Genomic DNA, 24515 nt, shown 5'->3' with positions numbered 1-24515 from the left:
TCTGAGCTGCTGCTTCCATGTTCTGGAATGCTTTTCCCTCATTTTGAAACTAGATGACATCGAATCAGTCCTTTTCTGCCACCCCAATTGACTCCTGTCAGCTGTTAAGTGGGGTTAGAAGATATTTGTAAATACCATTTGTCTGATGAAGTCATTTATCATAAGCCCTTTCTTAATTTGACATACTTGCAAAGGGGTATCTTGTACATCTATGAAGCTTTAGATTTTCAAGTCTAGAACTTCCTGTAGTATTTCTCTTCTATATGATTATTTTGACCAATTTAATTTTTTTCTTCTGCATATGAGAAGTTAATGATCTTTTAATACCAACATCAGCAGCATGTAAAAGTTTATGCCACTGAATTTTGAGTTCTGTGGTGGTTTCACCCCAACACCCTAATGGGTTGCTAAACTACACTACAACTGCTCTCTCATTACTTCCCCCCCAACAAGGAAGAGGGGGAGAAAATCTGATGAAAAAGAGAGCTCAAGGGTTGAGACAGAGAGATCACTCACAAATTCCTGTCATGGGCAAACCACTCAACGTAAGGAGATTTAATATAATTTATTGCGTATTACTAACAGACTAGAGCAGTAAGAAAGTAAAAGCAAATTAAAAACACCTTCACCCCCTGTCACCTGCTTTTAGCTTCTCCCCCCAAGTAGCAGAGAGGAACGAGGAATGGGGTTGCAGTCAGTCCATAATGTTTTGACTGCTACTCCTTTTTCCTCACCCTTTTCCCCTAAAGGGTCCCTCCCACGGGATGCCGTCCTTCCCAAGCTGATCCTCCATGAGCTTCCCCCAGGCTGCAGCTCTTCAAGAACTGCTCCAGTATGAGTCTGTACCACGGCGTCCATCCATCAGGAGCAAACTGCTCCAGCACAGGTTCCCTACGGGCAGCAGCTCCCCTTGATCCCCTCCCTCCGTGTAGGTTCCTCTCCATAGCCTGCAGCTCCAGTCCGGAGTCTGTTCCTGCGGGGGCTCTCCATGGGCTTTAACCTCCTTTAGGCCAGATCCACCTGCTTCGTCATGGGCTTCTCCATGAGCTGCAGTGTGGATATTTGTTCTGCCGTTATACACCATGGGCTGCAGGGGTCAACCTGTTCCACTGTTGTCTCATCTATGGCCTGCAGGGCGATTCCTGCTCTGGTGCTCCTCCTTTCCTTCTGCACTGACTTTGGTGTTTGCAGGGCTTTCTCACTCCTCTCTCCCAGCTGCTGTTGCACAGCAGTTTTTTTTTCCCTTTCTTAAATCTGCTCTCATAGAGGCACAACCAACATCTTTCACTGTCTCAGCTTTGACTACTGGTGGGTCCCTTTTGGAGCTGCCTAGAACTGGCGCTTTCTGACATGAGGCAGCTTCTGGGCTCTTCTCACAGAAGCTGCACCTGCAGCCCTCTGCTACCAAAACCTTGACAAGTTAACCCAATACGGCCTCGGAGGCTGCTAATCAACAATAATGCAACGTGAGATCACTCTGAAGATTTATAGTGGCATATAGAAAGTACAGCTAAATTGAGGGTATTTATATTACATAATAAATATGCTTCATTACAGTATGTATTTCAAGAAATCACAGAATTGTAGGGGTTGGAAGGGACCTCCAGAGATCATCGGTTCCACCCCCCTGCCAAAGCAGGTTCCCCAGAGCAGGTTGCCCAGGTAGGCATCCAGACAGGCCTTGAATATCTCCAGAGAAGGAGACTCCACAACCTCCCTGGGCAGCCTGTTCCAGTGCTCCGTCACCCTCACATTGAAGAAGTTCTTTCGCATGTTGGTGCGGAACTTCTTGTGATCCATTTTGTGGCCATTGCCCCTTGTCCTGTCCCCACAAACCACTGAAAAGAGGTTGGCCAAATCTCACTGTCTCCCACACTTCAGGTATTTATAAACATTGACAAGATCCCCCCTCAGTCTTCTTTTCTCATATAATTCACAGAATGTATGTATATGTACTTGCTAGTATCTGAAGATCTCAAATGCTGTTGAAAGATCAACGGTTGGTTCCTTCCTGGTTCTAACACAGGACCTAAATAGAACTGAAAGTGACTAGTTTCTTCAAAAGTTTTAAATCAGATGAATTTTTAAAAAGACTTCTTCAGATTCAGATTGGATCTTAGTGTTACATCATTTCTATTTGGAATTACTATTCATCTCAACCTTTCTCTAAGATTTGATACTTCCCCAGAATGAGTTACTTAATTTTGAACATTGTCTTGTAGTGTGTTGGGTTTTGTTTTTGTTTTTAACTTGTTTACAAGTGTGGTTTTCTGAGGGTTTATACAAAATCAGGTAATGCAGCTTGATAAGTCTGCATGTACAAAGTCTGAGGTACTCGAAAACAAACCATTGGGGGGGAATAGTCTTCGCTAGGTAAGTCCACTGAATAGTCCCTAGTAATATGGTAGTCACAGGATAACGATAGGGTCTTCAGTTTGTTTTCAGGAAACCTGAAACTATTTAAAAGCACACTTACTCTAATTTATGAGAATAAGTAGAAGGTCAGTTTTGATTTGAAAGAGCAAGCTTCGACCAATCATTTTGACTTCTGCAAAAGCTTTTGATCTTCTAAGCATGCTTACGAACTGTGAAATTAATTAACATTTATCCTTCTGCTGGAATGAATTGAGCAAACTGATGCTTCTCCAATTAAATAAAATTCAGAACTGACACTAAAGCAGCAAGCTGTGACTATAAATTTTTTTTTTAGGATGTGGTGGTGGGAAAAGGATGGTAATAAATGAAATAAAGTTAATAGCACATCTTGGAAACACTTCTGCTATTTCTGTGTATTTGACTTTTCATCTTTCCCAAGTCATAGAAATTTGCGGCAAAATGCCCCCACAAAAAAGTGGCAAATAAAAAAATTTTTGACGGTCTGTATTAACATTTCTTAAAGAAAACCACCAATACTTTGGAAGGTATACATTTGAAACTTGCAGCTTTAATAATAAGGTTAACACCCAGTATGGTATCATCAAATTCTAAATCTTTCAATATTTTGGTGTGAAAAGACTTATTTTAAGGGTGCTAGTTTTTCATAATGAGGGTTTCCCAGTTCTTTTTGTTACTGAAAGCAGTATAGCAATTTTTTTTAATAAAGAACTTAAGTCTTAGCTATTGTTTTATCTTACAGGGCACATCCACATCTACTTATTTTTAATCTAAAGCTTTTATTTGTTCAGACTTGTGTTTTATTGGCTTATGATTGCAAATAGAAGTTAATGTTTTAAATGACAGTATGTGATCTAGCCACTAGGCATAATTTACCCTTGCATAGAATAGCAATAGTGAATAGCTAACGTAGCCTGTTCAAAGATTTTAAAAAGATATTAACATTCCATTGGAAAAAAAAATAAAAATCGTGTGATAAATGAAATGTTATTTGCCATTTCCATGAAACATGAAAACATAAACATATTTGTTTATTGATTTGATTTGTTAAGCAACATCCAAAAGAAAACAATTTAAGACATTTAAAGAAGTTATTTACAAGACCAGTACTGTGTTTTCATACTGGTATTCAAATATGTTAGTTTTGAAAGACCCAACGCTTTTAAGATGGGCTTAGATGTTTGTGGGTCTCTGGTTACCCATATCCTCAGTGTATTTTCAGTGAATGGGGGGGGTGAGGGGAGGCAGAGGAATTATTACGTTTTGTAAGTCTGTACTAAAGCCAACTTGGATAGCTCTAGAACACTACTTCATCTGTAATCCCTAGCAGTAAGAAGGGCTTCTGTGTTTGGATTTTCTTATTTAATTTCCATTTTTTTTACACAGTTTTTGCTAGACAACACTGCAGTTAAATGCCTCATTTTGGTTTTGCCATTTAATCAGTACCCTCCAGTCCACTTTACTGTAGGGAGTCCCTCTGTATTTAGATAGTTAGCAGAAGAGAATCTGACTGGGGAGAACAGCAACTTGTATGACAGCTAATGTAGTTTGTCAAAATATGTGTTTACGGCAATAAATCTTTGTAGCTAATTCTCTCAATTCATTATGCCTAGGTACTGCAAGGGTCTCACTACAGGGGATGATTCTACGAGTTTGCAGCAATTCTTAAGCATAGTCGGGTGAGTTAAGGTTGAACCTCTGTCCTTAACTCGGAATTTTCTTGCTTTTATGGGTTTTAAGTTATTCCAATTCCATAGTAATATTAAATACGTACAGGATCAACCTTGCAGAAGTGACTACTTTTTATTTTTCATTTATACCTTCTGTTTCTGAAGACCCAACTTAACATACCCCTTGGGAGCTGGACTTCTGAAAAGGAGTTGTATGCGTGTGGAAAATACCAAAGCTCCTTGAAAGAAAATGTGGGTCCTTAAAGTCAGTAGTCATTTTGAACTCTGCTTCTGGCTATAAGATGGCCACCATTTAATAAAATAAAAACTTAAAAATTGTTCCTAAGTAAGTATTGACTGCCTTGTATTTTTCATAAGAATAGTGAGAAGTTGGTGCTTGCTTCAGAGCAAATTTGGTGAAATTACAGATCCAGGTTAGCATGCAATTATGTAGCTGTGACATCTGTTCATGAAGATAAACTTCATTATTTGAGGATAGGTTCAGAAGCATGTGCATGTGTTTGTACACCTGTCACCATTTTCCTAAATAATGGCGTTTTACTTTGCTTTAAAGTCAGCTAGCACAGCTTCTCTTGTTTCTTTTTTCCTTTTTTTTTAGAGTATAGTCAGACAAGTAACTACAACCAAGCCTAAATATTTCAAAGAATTCTGAGATATATTCATTATATGTGAATGTATTAAAGTAGCGTTAGAGGTACAACTTAAAACCTACAAATGCTAGAGCTCCAGCTAAAACCGTCCCTTAACTTGCCTATTGTGCTTAAGTATTGCAGCACACTGCCAAATCTTGTGAGACTTCTCTGCAGTCCCTAGGCATAATGAGCTAGGGAGAGCATTTAGCTTTAAAAACAAGCAAAAAAAAAAAAGTACTATTGAGGTATAAATGTAAGTTACGAAAATAGTGTGTATCTATCACCTGCTGTATCTTTCAGCCTAATCTGTTTGGATGTCACAAATTAGTTATTTTAATATCAAATTTGTTGCTATGTTGAAAGAAAATGATGGGATTTTTAAAAATGAATCCCACTGCATTAGTTGGGAATATTTGATGCACTGTACTTACCTTTTACACAATATATAATCTATTACCTTAAAATTGTCTGATTGTTAAACTGCCTTTGCACATATTAAAGTAGGTGAATTATATAGAACAGTTACAAAGGAACAAGTGTCTTGAGTATTGACCTTGTGCCATCTTCTTCCAAAAGGATTTCTGGACCCTGAAAAGAAGCTATTTTCCCATCGGATATTGTCAAGGGATGAATGTATTGATCCATTTTCTAAAACTGGGAATCTTAGGTATGTATATGGGTCTTATATTTTAAACAGAACAAAGAGAGAATACTATCAGTTTAATGAAATTTACTCCCTCTGTACTTAGCTCATTTATAGTGCTTCCTTTTCTGCCTCTTAAATATCAACATTGCCTCAGTAAAACCGAGATGTTATGCCTTGCAGCATTTCATCTATTTAATGTATTCTCTGGCACTGGAACAACAAGTATGTGAAGCAATTGCATGTTATTTTTCACTTACGGTTCTTATTCTTGTAATAATTATATTGCCATTTTATTGCTTGTGGACTTGTGTAATGACTTGTATATTGCATGTTTTTAATTACCTCAAAATTCTCAGTTTGTTAGTTCAAATATGCGTATCTAGTTTTTTTGGCTTTCAAATGTGCTGTACATCTAGAAGCGTCTGTTCTGCAGTGGTGTTTTCTTGTTTGTTACTTTCTTTGAACTTAGGTCATCTAGACCCTTTGAATTCATATTCTAGCCTAAACTCAGGTTCTGATCATAGATTATTATCTTTATTATAGGATAAAGACATTTCCTAAAAGACAAACATTTGTTAATTCATGAAGCTAGATTAAAAACAGTTGTGCACTCCTCATCAGACTGTAGCGGATGAGAAGCTTTTTTCTTTTCTTGCTATGTTTTTTCATATGCATTTACATATCTTGATCGCTACTCCTTGTGGTTGATATAAATATTAGTACTTCTTGCTTCTTTTGTCTTGGATTGAATGAGTCTACTCTTTTAAAACTGTTCTTGTCTTTTTCCTACTTATATAGATATTGTATTATTTGTGTGATAGTTGGCTTGGGGCTGTTTGTCAATGTAAACTGTGAAAACTAGACTGAAACGTAATGTTTTGCTCAAGCTTGTTGGTTCTTGCTTCTGGCCTGTGGGGTGAGGGTTTAAAAACAGCTGTTTTTTATTAACTTTAATTAGCTTGACTATTGTATTTTGACTTCTGTAATTTTAATGTAGCTGATTTGTTTTGGTAGGTTCATATATCTGCACATCCTGCAGACACACCCATAATAAACCAAAATAGCAGCAGTAGTTGTTTTCAGCAATGGTATTTATTTCTAAACTGTAATTTCAACTATTTTGTCTCTTAGAGATCTCTTCCCGTGTGGGGATTCCATGGTTTGTATCATTGATGACAGAGAGGATGTTTGGAAGTTTGCACCCAATTTGATAACCGTGAAGAAATACGTTTACTTTCAGGGGATAGGAGATATTAATGCACCTCCTGGATCAAGAGAAATTCAAGTGAAGAAGAAAAGTAATGAAACAATTTGTAAATCTTAATGTTTTTTTCACTTTTCAAACATGATTAATATAACTCGTGGTGGTAGTCTTCATAGTGTCACTGTTTCACTCAGGTGAATGATTCTAGGCTTATTGTAGTTGACAGAGTGCTCATGCAGCACATACGCAAACAGCTCAGTAGAACTGGACTATTGTTAATAGCTTTCCTTTTGGTGAGGCATTGCAGCTAAAGTAGAGTTTTGGCAGTAGTATTTTGGATGTTGGCAGTAGTATTATGGACAAAGAGTTGAATTAGCATTTGTTCTGGGGGAAAATGTATTTGAAAGGTGATGTCTAAGAAATAATTGTTTTTTGTCCAGTTTAGTCAAGTTTTTGTGTGTTTTTGTTTAATTTAATTTAATATATGATACCATTTTTTCCCTTGTGAACTAGAAATATCCAGTATGGAAACAATAATAATGTAATCCAGCTGAATCAAGGCGTGGAACTTCTGTCCTTGACTGGTATCATTATTTAAAGGGCAGGGACACACACAGAAAAGAGGGACAAAGTGGGATGACTTCATCCAGCATTCCTGATGAATGTATGAGTGCAACGGTTTGGATGTCTGCGGCTTCTTTAATTATCTCTGTCTTCAGACATCTGATGAAGACAACCTGAACTACTTTTCTGTTTTGAGTTCATTATACCTTACTTGCATTCTATCAGAATCTCAAATGAACTTTGAGTAGTATCCTTGTCTAGGCAAAATATATCTTTTCAGCTCTAAAAATGCAGTTACTTTAGTTATGAAAACAGGAAATAATGAAAGCCATGGAATTTTTATAGAAGTTCTTGTAGTTGAGTTTCTGGACCAGGGCCATCTCAAGTGAATTCTGCCCTGTTTTTTGTTGTTTATCTCCTCTGCAGTAGTTTGATTTCCCATGAAATGTAGTCCAAAGTCATGCTACAAGAACATGTCTTTAATGTTTGCAAGGTTGACAACTGACTTATGACCTCTGTGGTTAAAAACAATAATCTCCTTAAACAGCTACCTTGCAAAGGTGAAGTTTGTTAGGCTTGCTGGTTCTAGTAATAGTTGGTATATGAAATACCTTAACAGCGTTGAGAAGCCTAGTTGTCAGTTGTCATTACTGAGCTTAGCGAAGTCTTAACTTTGTGTGTCAACTGTATGTCAATGGCCTGAAGGCAGAAGGAAATTTAAATAAAAGCTTAGTCAAGATTAAAAAAAAAAACTGAGAAAATATGTATGTCCTTTTTTTTGTCTTAGTAAACCACTCTACTAAACCAGAGGCACAGGATTCAACAGTGACATCAGCAAAAGATGCTGAAGAAGTGAAGAATGTAACATGTATAGAAGAACAAAGCAATGGTCTCAAGAAAGCTACAAAGGACACTTGCACTGCAAATGGAAATACTTCTGTAAGCAGTGAAACATCTGTGTGGGATTTGAGTTCTTGTGATAAAGTTAATGCTCAGGACTCCTTAAATGATAGCACTGATCACAAAATAGACTGTGAGGTTACTAACAATTTGTCAAGTACTAAGGAATCTCAGAATTTTTCTGAACAAGTTGATATGACAGTGTTAGAAAAACAGCAAACCCAAGAGAAGACAACAAGTGATTTAGACTTTGAACTTTCTAGTGACAGTGAAAGTGATGGTGGATTGGATACCAGAAAGTCGCCCATTTCTGTATCAGATAGTGAGAACGAGGAAAAGAGAAGTTGGAAGAAATCCAAAAAACCTCTGCAGGATGAAAATTTACAGCAAGGAAGTTGCCCTGATGCAACTGAGAAAAAGGATGGTCAGGTGAACCACTCTGGGGGGACACAATCTCTACCTAGTGAAAATATTCATGACAAAACTGATCTTGAAGCACAAGAAGAAAGTGAACAGGAAAGCATTTCTGATTTAGGAAATGGGTGTGCAGACAAGAAAGAAGCTGAAACAGAGTCTCAGAATAGTGAACAGTCTGGAATTACAATGGGTGAGTCCTTAGACCAGAGTATGGAGGAAGAGGAGGAGGAGGACGATACTGATGACGATGATCATTTAATATACCTCGAAGAAATCCTTGTGCGGGTTCACACTGATTATTATACCAAGTATGATAAATACCTGAAAAAAGAGATTGAGGAAATTCCAGACATCAGAAAAATAGTACCAGAGCTGAAAAGCAAAGTTTTGGCAGATGTAACCATAATATTTAGTGGACTGTACCCAACAAACTTTCCTATTGAGAAAACACGGGAACACTACCATGCTACAGCACTTGGAGCTAAAATTGTGAAGAATCTAGTACTAAGTGCTGATGATCCTGACAAAGCAACACATCTCATTGCAGCAAGGACAGGTAAGTAAATGAGACTCAGATTTTCCATCAGCTTTTTTCCTGTGAGAATCCGTTCATGCTGTGTGTTCTTTTTTGTGTAAGCTACAAACTTTAACTGATTAAATTTTAAATTAAAGAATAGATCTTAAGTTGGCTTAAAAATCCTTTAAAGGTTTTTTTTTTGCTGCTTTTTGACCAAGTGTGACTTTTAATTGTTGAAAGGTAGACAGTCTAAATTATCTCTGTAGCATATCTATTCTTGGTTAAGAATTGTTGATATCAGGATCTTGACTGTTATGTACATTATATAAAACTACAAACTTTTCTGTTACAACTATTAGTGGTCTTGCTATAGAGCTGTAGAAGTGATTTCTTTCTTAGTTTTTCAGATTTCACCTGTAATGATTCGGTTTTGTTTTGTATGGAATACAATTTATCTTGAGTCAGGGATCTGATGATATCCTGACACTCTCTGTATCATAGAATCATTAGGGTTGGAAAAAACCCTCAAGATCATTTGGTCCAACCATCCCCCCTACCACCAATGTCACCCACTAAACCATGTCCCTAAGCACCACGTCCAACCTTTCCTTAAACACCCCCAGGGATGGTGACTACCACCTCCCTTGGCAACCTGTTCCAGTGCCTGACTGCTCTTTCTAAGAAGAAATGTCTCCTAGTTTCCACCCTGAACTTCATTTGGCACTACTTGAGGCCATTCCCTCTAGTTCTGTCAGTGGTTATCTGCAAGAAGAGGCTGACCCCCAGCTCCCCACAGCTTTCTTTCAGGTAGTTGTAGAGAACAATATGGTTGGTTCCCCTGAGCCTCCTCTTCTGCAGACTAAACAACCCCAATTCCCTCAGCCGATCCTCACAGGACTTGTGTTCCAGCCCCTTCACCAGCTTCATAGCCCTCCTCTGGACATGCTCCAGGGCCTTAATGTCCTTTGTGTGGTGAGGGGCCCAAAGCTGAACACAGGACTCAAGGTACGGCCTCACCAGAGCAGAATAAAAGGGAGCGATCGGCTCCCTGGTCCTGCTGGCTACACTATTCCTGTTGCAAGCCAGGATGCTGTTGGCTTTCTTGGCCACCTGGGCACGCTGCCGGCTCATGTTCAGGCAAGCGTCAGTCAGCACCCCCGGATCCCTCTTCTCTGCACAGCTTTCCAGCCACTCTCCCCCAAGTCTGTAGCGCTGCGTGGAGTTATGACCAAAGTGCAGGACCCGGCACTCGGCCGTGTTGAACCTCATCCCACTGGTCTCTGCCCATCAACCCATCCTGTCCAGGTCCCTCTGCAGGGCCTTCCTACCCTTCAACAGATTGACAGATTCCCCCCAACTTGGTGTCATCTGCAAACTTACTGAGGGTGCACTCAATTCCCTCATCCAAATCATCAATAAAGATAGTAAAGAGGATGGGCCCCAACACCTATCCCTGGAAAAGAGTGTACCTGCCCAAGCCATGAGCTGCCAGCTCTTTCAGGAGCATACTGTGGGAGACAGTGTCAAAGGCTTTCCTGAAGTCTAGGCAGACTATGTCAACAGCCTTTCCCTCATCCACCAGGCAGGTCACCTGGTCATAGAAGGAGTTGGTCAGGCAGGACCTGCCTTTCATGAACCCGTACTGGCTGGCCCTGATCCCCCAGTCGTTCCACATATGCTGTGTGATTGCATTCAAGATGATCTGTTCTGTCACCTTTCCTGGCACTGAGGTCAAGCTGACAGGCCTGTAGTTCCCCACATCCTCCTTATGACCCTTCTTATAGATGGCCGTCATATTAGCAAGTCTCCAGTCATCTGGGAGTTGTGTGTGTATTTGTCAAGGAAGATGACAATTGGGTGCATTAGCTGGGGACTCTGCAGTTTTACTAAAGTTGCTGAACAGCTCTTTTAAAACTGCAGTAATAGCAAAACTTACCAGCAAAGAATTACACAAATTTGCCGTACTTCATCGGAGAAATGACTCAGTACAACTCAGGCTTTTCCAGTTTCAAATCATAAGATGCTTTGTTTCAAGGTTGCTTGGTATAGTTTGCATTAGATGGTTCTTGAATGTAGTTGTACATTGGATGCAACTATTATATGGTGTGGCAAGTTGTTAGGATAAATGTAGGTGAATTGGACTCTGTCCCTCACCCTATGCTTTTCTGGAGGGGAAAAAAGTGTTATTCAAGATTAGGTTAAGGTGCATAGCAAGTGAAAATGAGAAGTAGTTAAGGCTTTTTTGCTTGTCTTCAGAATGACCAACTGGTTAGGGTTGGGGAGCAGTATGTGTATGTATGAACATATCCTGGCTTCTATTTTTTTTTTTAAGCAAATTCCTCACTGCCTTGAACATTCTTAGTGGATTGTCCACTGATACAGATCTTAGTATGAAAAACTGTTTTAACTTTAGATTTTGATTATATTCATGTTTTACAGTATTTGAATCTAGTTCATTAATATATGGAAAACTATTTTTCAGTGCTCTTTTGAATAATAAATGAATTGTGGGGTGGCTTATATTTTTCCAAGTTTTTCGCCAAGACCCGTACTCTTTTTAAGGATGTTCATGTAATGTTGGTCTTGCACTTGAAACTTAACACTGGAAAATCCATTCAAATATTGCAAGATAACTAAAGCTAAAAATCACCAGAATACTGCTGTTCTTGAGTTGTGGGGGGTGAAAAAACTTAGTATGGAGAAGCTGACTTGTCTTTTGTGAGAAAAGAATTGCACCAATATAAAAAAAAAAAAAAAAAGTAACTTGGCAGTTTTTTCTGCCTAATGAGAGAGACTGTCGTCATCTTTCATCAGCACTCTGCAATTATTTCTGTAACAATGGCAGTGAAATAGGAATATTTAGAGTGAAAAAGCTATGTTTCTTGATTCCCTTTCCTTGTAAGATTTTCATGGATTGCATGTGGTTTTGGTTTTGCAAAGGAGTGATGTGTTTTGTTTGTTTCAACTGAAGACCTCTCAGACATTTGGTTAGATGGGAATAATTTTGCTGTATCATTCTAATTTCAAGAGAGAATCTCTGTTTAATCAGAGATTTTAAGGATATAAATTATGTCGCAGCTGGATTTGTGATAATTCAACTGTCAACGTGATTTTCATAGCGATTCTTGTGGTGTTAGAAGGTAAATTCTGCAAGTCTGTTATTGCATGTAAGCCACACAGATGTTAAGTTTCTGGCTCCCATGGTGAACATGTGAAGTACTGCTTGATGTCAAATTGCTTGTGAAAGGGTGGAGGGAAGTTTTGAGTTTTATTCACAAATAAATTTCTTAGGTAGTGAAACCAGAACAGTTGTGGGGCCCACCCTATGCCATCAGTATGGTGTTTAGCTGTCAGTAGGGTGCTTCTGGATGGTGCCACTAAGAATAGCAGACTTAGGACTCAGACCAAGTAAGTTAACTTACAAGATTACTGTTCGTTAGTTGCGCTGTAGTAAAATGACATGTTCCTAATGTGCAGCAGTTGTGGGGGGTGAATAGTGCTAGCTTTTGAGTTTTGAAGAGAATTTGACTTCCTCCCTTTCACCTCCTTTGATAATGTGAAAACAGAGCATCCCCTCAGACTTGGAGGGATGGGGGAGAAGGTTCCCCCTGCCCCCAAGTGAACACATCATAGCATGGTGTATGGAATGAACAGTTAATTAGTACCATTTGGGATTGTATTTACAGCATCCTTGCAGCCTATTGCAGTAAATAATTTAAATTTCTTTTAGTGTGTATACACTTGTCTGTTTCTCTGCAAACAGGCACTTAGTTTTTCTGAAAATACAGATACTTTGAACTCTAAAATAAATCCTTGTTCTTAGAGAAAATTAAGATTTTAATTTTCATTATATATAGAGAAAAATACTATTTGCCTGGAATACTCAGATTTAAGAAAGCTGTTTAAATGATGAGTGACTGAGAAAAGGCTACCATGTAATCCTTCCCACCCTACCTATATGATGCACAAGTCTTATTTCATTTTTTAAAACATCTGCTCTTTGCTTTAAGCAACAGTAAACTACACTGAATGATGACTTGTTTTAGCCATATACACACTTGACTGAACAGTTGCCACAATATTTCATAAACCTTGTTATATTCCTTCCCAAACTAATGAAAGATACTGTAGTTGATTGTGGTTTTGTGTGTGTGTATTTGTTTTTACTAAATTTTTGCTCTTGGAAAGCAAAGATAAAGCTGTTCAGGTCTTTTAAAATTCTTTCTAGTTGGATAGAAAGGGAAAGTTTTCAGTCTAGACCATCAATTTTTCTATTATTTTTCAAAATATTTCATTCTGCGTCTTTTCCCATACTTTGAAAGCTATATCGGCATCATTGCCTTACTCTTGGTGACTTAGTATATGTCAATTTTATTAAATATCAGGTTGCTTAAAATGCCATTGCCCTATGAACTACAGCTCCCATTATTCACCCTTATTTCTGTACTTAATGCTTATGCCGGAGTCTGGCTCTGAGATGCTGAGAGGGAAGAGAAAGCTGCCAGCTGTTAGGCTAACAAGACTTCAGTAATGCTGTCTTATGAATTGGTGCAAGAACTCACCCAACATAGCAGTAATGTCTGCAGATTTTTTTTCTGAAGAATATCTTTCAAATGCCGTGTCACTAATATAAAAATAAAATTGCTGCACTGCTCTAAATTTGGGCACAAACCAGTTAAGAGCTGTTCCTTTCACTGGCAAAGCACAGTACAGTGTTAAGTCTGTAACTCTAGGCCTGTTCTCCTAACAGTGTATCTATCACCATTTTGTAGTCACTTAATCCTCATAGGACAAAGCCCTGATGTCTGTATGGCATGTCTTAAGTCGATGTTGTTGAAGATGAACACCCTGATTTGATCATAAATCAGGCAGATTTATATTTTTTAAATAAGTCTGAAGAGAAACTTCTAGCAGTCAGGTTTTCAGAGTAATGTTTAGTAATCTGGTTACAAGTTGTAACAAGTGTATGTTGACTTCATGGTTTTGGAATCAGGGGAGTTGTGAGAGCAGATCTGGTCGCTCCCTTTAGTGTGTTTTGGCTCATCCTGAAGCAGTCTCGAGCATGCAGACTGGATTCCTTTTGAATGAAAGTGAATTGGAAGATGCAGCCAGTGAGCGCTTGCCAGCATTCAGTCCACAGGACCAGGAGGGGTTAATTTAAGGCAAAACAACCTGAAATTGTTATGAGGCGGACATCAGTCCTTCAGCACCTGTTTTGATCTGCAGATCTCCCTGTTGGGATAGGCTATTTGGTAATGAGAACATATCCAAGTATGCAGTATAACACTTCATAAACGTACAGCTTAAGTCTCATTTATCTTTGTTGCTCAAGTGCCTTCATACTTCAGAAGCATCTTCATACCTCAGGTAAGAGAAAGTAAACTGTTGTAATAAAACTATCTCCTGAAGAACATCTGTAAGAGTTTATTTTTACATTGTCAATTTTAGTTGCTTTTTAGTAACAAATTGTTAAGGTTAGTAGTAGGCTTTTGGTTTTTTTCTACCTTCTGTTTGCAAGTTCAGTAGTAGAATTGGTCAAACCCTTGCTTCAAAATAATCTGCCAATGTTGTGTGTTTCCAGTTGTAACCGTGCCTAGCTGTTTCATATGGAAAGGCATGTATGCCTTCTTAACTTTTTGAAACAATTTTAGACTGGAATTTGAAGTAAAGAACTGGGGCGGGAGGGGGGTTCCAGAAAGAAAAAAACACACAATTTCTCTAGTGACTTTTAGCAGGGTGATTCAGATATTCCTACCTGTGTTGGAAGTACTGTTGTTTGGATAGATCAAAATCCTTTTTGCTACACTAATTTTTTCTTGGTTAATATTAATTGTAAAATAAAATAAATAATAAAACCATTAATTGTTTAATGGTTTCTTAAGTATGCTTCTGAATGGTAAAGTTGCACCAATGAGAGAGAGAAAAGAAGGCAAGGATATTCAGCATTGCAGTACTATTTCTCCTATCCAGTTAAACTGTAGTGGTCTGCCAAATCTTGCTCAAAGAACCTCATATGTACGAAATTTTGTTTTGTCAAGATATCAGTTAGAAATAGAAGGTAGCCTCTGAGATGACACAACTGTATTAATTCATGCTATTTACAGTATGCTAGATCATGCAATAGGCAGTTGCACTTTAGAAATGGGGATAAAGCAGAAAGACTGGGAGTTGCAGTTTTGAGAGAGGTAAGACGTCTGCGTCTAGGGAAGTGGTTTTGGTTACATGGTGCTCTTCATATTACCAACTTTAATTTTGTGTTAATGCACCACTGGAAGAATAATACTTTTAGAGCTTCATTGTACATTCAGTATGAAATATGAAATTTGTGCAGCTGTAGGTTAGTCCTCAAATGCATCTGTCTGTGCTGGTAGATTCTATTTCAGGTTGTACACAGACCTTTAGATATTTGCACTTAACTGTTCATTCTCATTTTCAAATGACGTGCAGAATTGAGATACTTCTAGACTCATTTTTAACTGAACCAAGTAAAGTCGTGTTAGATGAGAGTCATACAGATAAAATTCTAGGGAACTATGTTGAAACCATCAAATCAATGCTCTTTCTTCCTTGTCATAATTGTTGTGATTTTTTTCTGGAGGTTTCATTCCTGAAGGCACATATCAAATAGCTCAAGGGCTCATAAATTCAAATTTTAAATGTAAAAAAAAAAAATAAACATTTCACATCGTTTTTTTTAAAAAAAAAAAAAAAAAAAAAAGATAAGTTACTGAGACTAGTATGTTGTAGTTTTCTTAAGTACCTGCAGGTGAAAATCCCAAGGCCTTCATGCAGAATTGGCAGGCTTCAATTAGAGTTTTTAGTGGGGAAGGGGCTGTGTTGGTTTTTTTGTTTGTTTTAGAAATAGGAACTAAAAGTAGTGCAATAATGTATTTATAAACGCCCTTGCACCAAGACAGTATGTACAAATGATGGAATTGATGTGTATTTTAAATAAGATGATGTTCTACTTCTAAATGGTGGAATTTGAGAACACCTGTTACTTATATACTGTGTTGCTGATGGCTTCATATGGACTGTGTTGTAGCCTGCCATGTTTAACTTTACCTTCATTGTTCCCATTTGGCGATAAATAATCCATTTGTCTACTTTGAATGTGCATCTGTCAAACAGTTTGAGTGAGTGGCTGGCTGTCAAATGATAGTGTACTCCAGTATTCAGACTGTGCATAAGAAAGATAGTATGGCAAGTTAGTCCTAGGCTATAACAGCATTGAAGAGTTATCGCTGCTTAGACTCTGACAAATATAAATGAAGAAGATGAAATACAAAACTTTGTGTTATTTATTTAAAGTAGACATGTAGAGGCTTTCCATAAAGATTAATTTTAGTGGAGTACTTCCATGGTGCCAGTTCCTCATCTAGCTTGAGTGGGACAGTATCACGTGTTATGTAGTCTCACTTTTATCAGTTGGAATTGTTTTGGTGGTTTTTATATTTTAAGTTTAGTGACAAAAATGCTTTTTCTTAAACCAGTGTGTACTTAAAACTGTTTTGTGTATATATCTGGGAACACTGTTATGTTTGACTTTGTAATAGGCACAGAAAAAGTACGACAAGCTCAGGATTGCAAAGACCTCCATGTTGTAAACCCTGACTGGCTGTGGAGCTGCCTGGAGCGCTGGGACAAGGTTGAGGAACAGCTTTTTCCTTTGAAGGATGATTACATCAAAACACACAGGTAAATGGAAGCCTGGGGAAGTAGAGACCATGAAAATAGATTATTCATACAGTTACTTGAATTTGTTAATGCAGCTATAAAACTAGATTCTGATAAGCTCAGTGTCATGTGCAATGAAAACTGTTTTTTGTTTATTTCTATGATGCTTAAACTGAAGACCGTTAAGGGACTGAGAGGCAGTTCAGCAATTAACAGAATTAGAAGAAACCTGTGGTACTTAGTTTCTTTGGCAGTTGTCTTCGTTAGCCATCTTCAGTTGGAGCAGTTGACTTTGTCAGTTCATCTACATGCTAATGAAGGGAATGCCACCAAGATGCAGGAGCAATAATACCAACAAATGAAGAAAAGGAGAATTAAAATATACCATACACTCCCACAACATGAGAAATCGAAGTGTTGCATTTGTTTTTTTCTAAGGCTTGTTCAGGAGGAATGGAGGAACAGAAAGCTAGAGCAGAAGAATCTAGTGCTGGCTGGAAAGTGTAAAGATAGAAGCAGAAACTTGAAGAAAGGGAGTAGCAAGAGAACGAGTTTTGGGGATGACAAAATGTGTTGAAGGAGAAGGTGTTATAAATAATCAGTGCATTAGGATGTCAGCAAATAGAAGGAAGAAACAGCCAAAAACTATATTAACATGGGAAGTCAAAAAACTGTTAAGGGCAGTCCTCTTTAGGAAAGTGCCATGACTAAAGTAATTTCCAATAACATACTGTAGAGCCAGTCTCTGCTTCTTGGCTTGATCAGTTTAGATAGACTTGCATTAATAGCACCTTGCAAGCCTATCAGAGGACTTTCCCTTCTAGGTTTAAGCAGGAAGGGGCATAGCATATTATATTTTCTGTATTAAAACAATGCTAGTGCGATTAAATGACTGAACAGGCTACAGATTTGCTTTCTGAGGGCAAAATGTGCCTGTGTAATGTCAAATGCCAAAGACAGCAGAAATAGAAACATTGAAAGTCTCTTATCGAACGGGAGATTGGGTGGAAACCCAGGATCCCTAAAAATTAGTAAAGAGACATAGCTCACTTGTGGCTTGACTAGAACACTTGTTTTTAAAAATTGCTATCAGATTTTTTTTTAAATAACACTTTGGAATGTTTATATGAGATGTTTAACTTGTCACAGAGGCCTGATTCTACTAGAAAACTTGGTGTCTGGCAGTGGGCAGTAACTTGCAAGCATCATTTTTTGATGTCTAGGTGAATGTAGGACTTTCTAACCTATCTAAACTTACTCTTTTATTTCATTGAAACATGATGATAATTTTTTCCGCTTTTGTTTCAAATTAAATATACTTTAATATCCTACTTTGTCTAGCTCATTGAAGATTTAGGGAAATCTGTCTTAAAGCAAATACTTTATTAACCCAAATTGTACAACTTCATTGGAAAAGATTTTCTCCTTAATGAAGCTGTCTGAAATAGTAATTACTGACCAAGAGCTATAAACTAAGTAAGGGATATACTCAGAGAAAATATTTGAATATAAATGTGTTTAAGAATAGGAGAAAGATGAAGCAAACTAGGAATTGGTTGACCTTAAATATTGTTTCTACAACCAGACGACTTCAGAAATGTTGTCGATGAAAGTCTATGTTAAAAGCTCCTGTGTGGCACTGCTAATATTTGTTACTATGTAATGTAATTTTTTTCTATAGCATTGGTTTCATAGTATATAGTATGCTACTTCATCTGATTTTTTTCTTTAATGCTTCTATTTGCTTCCTTTTCTTGTGGCACTTAATCATAATTGGATAGTTTGCCATAGTAGTTGTTTTAGTCTCCAGAAATGTTCCTGCTAATGCTTCTAAAATTGTTTTAGAATGCAACAGGGTGATCAAATGTGATGTAGTATTTTAACAAATGAGTTTGGATGACTTGCAAATTAATGCTGTGTGTTTATCTTGTCTCAGGGCCAAGTTGAAGAGCAAATATTAGGATATGATACAATAGCATGCTCTTCTCTTTGTGATATATATGCAGGTTATTGTGCTGTTCTGGTTGTGTAGTTGCTCCTACCAGGAGGCAATTTCAGTAATTTTAAAACATTTCTAAGGTACATATAATATTTTTTTAAATAATGTAAGTATGACTTTGTCTTTCTTTGCATTTTTGTTTTAATCTTAATGAGACTTTAATGGGGGGAGAAAGGGAATCTCAGAAATCTTCCAAAGCATTTTTTATTCCTTTCACTAAAATAAAAGAATACCTACTTCTTATGTTCTTTTTAGATAGTCCGTTTCAATTTCTAAAACAATTTTTTCTGAACTTCATCCAACAGAGAAAATAGCCCTGCCACGTTTCCTGATACACACAGCACATTTCAGACAGCTCTGTTTCACCCAACACCCATCCATCCCAAGTCTCAACCTGGTCCTGAAGTTCGACTTTATGATCCTAACACAGGAAAGCTAATCAGGAAAGGTTCTCAAACCTCTGGCCAGTCTATGTACATCCAGTCTCCAGCTCCTCCCATCACCTTGCCAGTCCATGGTGAACACTCGTCCTTCAGGTACATAAAGCATAGCTAAGAGTCACATCAACTGTATTTTCAGATGATGTAGTAAATTTAAGTCATTATCTTTGCTTTTGATCAAATTGTCATCTTTGCCTAAGTTTTTTTGTTTGTTTTCTAAAAAGAGTGTAAATAATTAGCAAAAGGAAATGAGTGAAACTGAATAGTCAGCTGCAGTGAAATTGGGATCCTAGAATTCCAGATGCTTTTTGCGCTTCACCTAGGTGTGAGTAGAAACTTCAAAAAAAAAAAAAAAAAAAAGATAAATGTAGTGTGTAGTGTGTAACTTGTGTGCTCAAAAAGAATATTAGAATAACTCAAATCTAAAATGAGGCATCCTCATTTTTAACAAGTTTTTGTATTCTGAATTTGTGTTTTGTCTAAAATATATCTGATAGCATTTGGCTTGTGTTTGTAAAATTTTCCTCTTGACTAATAATTTCTTCAGTTATGGCATTAGTCCTGTTTTGTTTTGAGGAATATAAGCAGTGGTGGAAGAGGAGTGTAGCTAATAGTATTATTTAATAAGACCATATTATTGGGTACTAGTTAGTAATCCTTAGAGCATTAAATCTAACAGGTGGAGGCCTGTTTTTTGAAGTATGAGGCTAGCATCTGGACTTTGTCAAAACTTGTGGATTTGGTTAAGCTACAAAGGTAATGGTTAGCTCTTACGGATGCATAAAATATCTAAAACCCCCTCCTAAGTACTTGTGTAAGACACTCAATTTTCTGAAATACTAACAGCGCTCTTAGCAGGTCTTGTGGACTCCAGTGGTACCAAAGTATCCAGCTGTAGGCCAAACGCTTTGTTTTGTAAACCTTGATCAAAATTCTTTTTGTACAATGTAATCAGAATAACACAGTTACTATAAAACAGTTTATCATTAACAGCTACAAAAATACAAATTGTAATTGTAAATGCAAATTTTCTATCCTATCTCCTGCCTTTGAGGTGTTTCACTTGTAAATATTTTGTATATTATCATAGCTTGTTATATTTCCACTTTCTTGTTGCTAAATGATTTTGGCCTACTTGTGTATTTTTCAGTTTTCAAGTTTTTTTTGTAGATTTTTACTTATTTCAGCTTCATTGTTTCTGTCAACACAGGAGTTTGAGTCTCTTGTGTTTTCAGTTCTTTTTAACTGTCTTTAAAGTATATTTTTTCCCATTCATTTAACCTGTCATAGTGAAACACTTTAAATAGTCAAGACAAAACATGCATCCAGAGAAGCAAAAGCTTTTGTTTTTTTTTTTTTGTCAGCTCTTGTGGAAAGAGGGGTTTGTCTAGAAATATTGCCAAGAAGTATCATGACAGTTGTATACACACAACCTAAGATGCTTCACCATGATGGTTTATGTTGATCTTAATCATTAAATGCTTTAAAAAGTGTAGTTCTTGATGCATGTTCTACATTTGTCCATCAACAACTTAATGAGTAGTTTTGTCCACGACTAAACCCTTTTCTCTTTAATGCAGAGATTTTTCATTTAATCATTTTATGGAAGAGGAGAGAAATGGAATCATAGAATCACATAATGGTTTGGGTTGGAAGGGACCTTAAAGATCAGCTGTCATCTTAGCCGAGTTTTTCAGGGACCCAGATAGATTGTGGGGGTGGAATGAGACTGTATCTCCTTCCCATGCCCTTATTTAATTTCATTTCAGCATTTTTTGACTGCCAGTGCTTGGGGCTGACATGGCTTAATTAAAGGAAGTGGATCAAGTTAGTCACTACTGCAACTTTTCCACAAAACTAAGCAGCTGTAAGAAAGATTAGTGTTAAGATGTGTGCTGGGGAAAAAAAACACCACCACAGTATTTTCATAATTTCCTGGTGATTTAGTTCTAGTGGTAAAATTACTGACTTGTAAACACCGATCCCTGAATTAGGGCATGTCTGTATTCCTCAGCGCAGTTCATCTATCTTCGATTATGACTATAAGGATTACCTTGATAAAAGCTGAGAGGAGAGTGTCACCAAATACTACTTTAAGTACTTTTAATGTATAGAATGTACAATGCAGACCAAACACAAAGGCTGTAAGTAACAGAAGGCTGTGTGAACAGCTATACTGTGTTTTAACTGAGTGAGAGCTGAAGCAGAAGTACTAACTATATCATCACCTTTCTTTTTGAACACATCAATGATAATTTAAGAAAAATGCTTCAGAGGCAAATTAAAAATTGTTGTAATACTTGACTTCAGAGAATATTACTTTAGTGCAGCAATTTCTTGGTAGAGGGCAATGCATTTTGTGTCCTTACAGACTTCATGTATTAGTATGTTCACATCCTACAGAAATATAAGAGTATTTGTAACTAAGCCATTGAGTTTAAGCACAGATAAAATTGTTATCCCTTGCAGCTGCTACTGTTGTGAGGGAGTAGTTAAAGCCTGCAGTAATGTTTTCTGTTAATTTCTAAAAATCTTATCTGATTCTGAATTCTGGACAATGGGTAACAAGGTTGCTCTGATGTGTAATGAAACCATTGAGGAGTTAGCCACATACAGTATGGCAGCGATACTTGGTCATATTCTCTATTCTTCAAGAATAGACCTTGTTATGCTTAGAAGATAACCTGTTGCAAGGCTACTTACTGAAAAGCGCTATGAGTTATCTGAAAACAATTTCCTAATTCTTTCAATTCTCACTTTTTCTATTTGGATTTTAATGTTCTTGTTTTAAGTTTAATTCTGTAAAGAAACTAATTTGAAGTAGGACATGATTGCTTTAAGTATCTACAAGCAATTTACAGTGAACTTCACGTGGTTCTTTTAGTCAAAGTCATCTCTGATAGGTATAGATCTTGACATTGTGCTTGGTTCTGTGAGAGTCAGGAACACCTGCTTTTTGTTGTAGTTGTTGCAGTCTAAATAGAAGGATAGAAAAAGAATTTGTGGCTGTACTGGAAAGGATCGGAACGCTTATTGATTGTTTCTGAAAGCTAGCAATACCTTTCTTCCTGTCTGAGAACAGTAAGGATACCTCTTTAAAAAATAGACAAAGAGCTTTGATGGTGCTTATGTATCTCAACAACTTGCACTTCCATAATGGGAAGTGTTCTACAAAAAAACATAGGAACCACTATAGTTGTAACAGTTTGTGAGATAAATAATTTAGTGTTGTCCTAGAGAAGAAATGCAATTGACATCTTGTAATATCTTTTCTTTATTATTGTCAAAGTTTTTCTAGTGAACAATAATAATACATTCACAGGTAAGGCAAGGCTTTGAAAAAATAGGTGTAACTTACATATGAGAAGTTAAAATCATCATTCTGATATCAAAAAAATGCGAAGATCCACCAAATGTTTGATTTGAAATGGTGGCTCAAGTAGATACTGATGGCTGAAGTAATTTTGGGGGGGTTCATGTAAACTTCACTTTTAAAATTTCATGTCTAATTTACATGCTCAGTATTACATGTTTTCTTATTACTTTTGACAGCAAAAATACAAAGTACAAAATTTGAATGATGAATAGAACTTTTTAAAAACATTTTTATGATAATATTGTATCTTTTGGCCCTGGTACTCTGTCAATTGAAGAATGAAAATGTTTGTTACTTCCACAGATGTTGAACCCAGCCAGCACGCAGGGGGCTAACATGTTTTTGTAATTGTGCCTGTAAGACTAACAAGTATCAACCAACCTATACTGGGTTGAATATTGTGTCACTTCTGAAAAAGTCCTCGTGAATCTCATCTCATAAGAAATAAATGTAAATTCCTGCATTTGTATGTCCTTAAATTTTAGTCTACATAACAGATGAAAATGTAAAGCCTGAAAAATGTTTTTAATAAAAAAAAAAATTGTCACAAACCTCAGAGAAGTCTGTTTTATATTGCTTTTTGGAGTGCTTGCTTACCTAGTAGCTGTTGGAAAATACTGGAAAAAATCTGTCAGAAACCTTTAGAAGCTGTTATAGTTATACACAGTTAATATTTGTGTGTAAAATAATGTGATCAAGCTTGACCTCACCCTGTATTCTTGATTTATTTTTTTAACCAATGGTGGAGTCTTCCAAGACTAACCTGAGACTATTAATATTTCGGCATATTATTGCTTCAGAATAAAGAACTTCATAGACATGCCAACTCTCTTGAATGCAATAGTTCCGTTATTAAACTGTCCAAAATAGTTTTCATTTAATAATGATGCAAAATAATTCCTGTCTTGCCAGCATTTGAGGTGAAGGTAATGTTCTCTAAAGTACTCAAAGTATATACATAAGAATACAATGATGCAAAAACTGCAAAAGAAGTTCTTTCTGTCATCAGTATGATATGTTCCTTAAAAATAGACTAGATTTTTCTTCTAGTATAAGAAAATCTGCTTGGCTGCCTGCCTGCTACATATAATTAAGGTGTATAATACTTGGCATAGTCAAGCTTTTTTATACAGTTGTGTAAAATGCTTATACCTTTTTGTTTTGTCATTTGCTGTTTTACTAAGAATGTAAATAGCATCACCACCTTTCTCTTGGCTAGAGTACCTGTTAAAAAGACATGGAAATCATATTAAAGACCCTTTTGGAAAATACAGTGGAATATTGTATTTTTTCTTTAATGAAGAGTATTGCCCAAGAGGAGTTTAATACCAAGGGAAAAGTAGTCTTGTAAAACAGAAAACATTTTCTGGATGGTGGGGGGAGGAAAAAACTGTTCAGCTGTGATTAAAATTAAAATAAGAGTAAAACAGGTTTGGATAATTCATTTCCACAACATCCAAGTTGTTTTTTTTTTCCCTTCATAGAAAATTCTAGTATATAGAAATGAAAGAAGGTGAGGGATCTGACTTCTGATGTGTTGCTGAGCAGTGTTGAGCTGATGTGAACCTTCTGTAACATGCAATGCAATTCTTGGCAATATGTCAATTGACTTGAGTTTCATACCCCCACCCATAATTTAAAAAATTAATTCACATCTCAAGTATCTGTCCATGGGATCTGGCAGGAATCAGACTCCTATTTAGGAAATAAGAGTCCTCAAAATGAGCTCTATTAACAGCTTCATCTGGCTTTCGGATTTCATGCATTCTGGGATTGAAATACTGATCTGAAAGAAGTCTTGTTACTTAGGATACTTAGCCTTCTCAAGAAGTTGTTAAGTTCATGACAGAAAAAATGATGCTGTAGAAAATTACATGTGACTGGATTTACAGTCTTAATGAATCTTTAGTACATGGTTGTTTTTATTTGGATGGAGCTTGTACCTGTGCTCTAAAGCTGCTTCTTGGCAATGCAAACTCAATAAGAAGCAGCCATGCTGCACTGAGACTTGTCAGCAGACACTATGCTGTCTCTTTTCTGAATTGCCACCACTGTCAG

The 24515-nt window shown here is 36.9% G+C and overlaps 1 protein-coding gene across 1 annotated transcript in view; it reads left to right on the top strand.

Annotated features, from left to right (window-relative positions):
• The window catches only part of CTDP1 (CTD phosphatase subunit 1), a 95198-nt gene that overhangs the window by 23563 nt on the left and 47120 nt on the right, over nucleotides 1–24515 (top strand). Inside the window, exons 6-10 of the mRNA XM_035549845.2 lie at nucleotides 5294–5384; nucleotides 6495–6661; nucleotides 7919–9004; nucleotides 16522–16663; nucleotides 18947–19177. Coding sequence (XP_035405738.1) covers nucleotides 5294–5384; nucleotides 6495–6661; nucleotides 7919–9004; nucleotides 16522–16663; nucleotides 18947–19177 — 1717 coding nt within the window. The remainder of the gene's footprint in view (nucleotides 1–5293; nucleotides 5385–6494; nucleotides 6662–7918; nucleotides 9005–16521; nucleotides 16664–18946; nucleotides 19178–24515) is intronic.

This window comes from Cygnus atratus, chromosome 2 (genome assembly GCF_013377495.2).
Source record: "Cygnus atratus isolate AKBS03 ecotype Queensland, Australia chromosome 2, CAtr_DNAZoo_HiC_assembly, whole genome shotgun sequence".
Classification (NCBI taxonomy): domain Eukaryota; kingdom Metazoa; phylum Chordata; class Aves; order Anseriformes; family Anatidae; genus Cygnus; species Cygnus atratus.
Note: the sequence above shows the minus strand (reverse complement) of the source record. Positions and strands in the feature narration are given on the sequence as shown.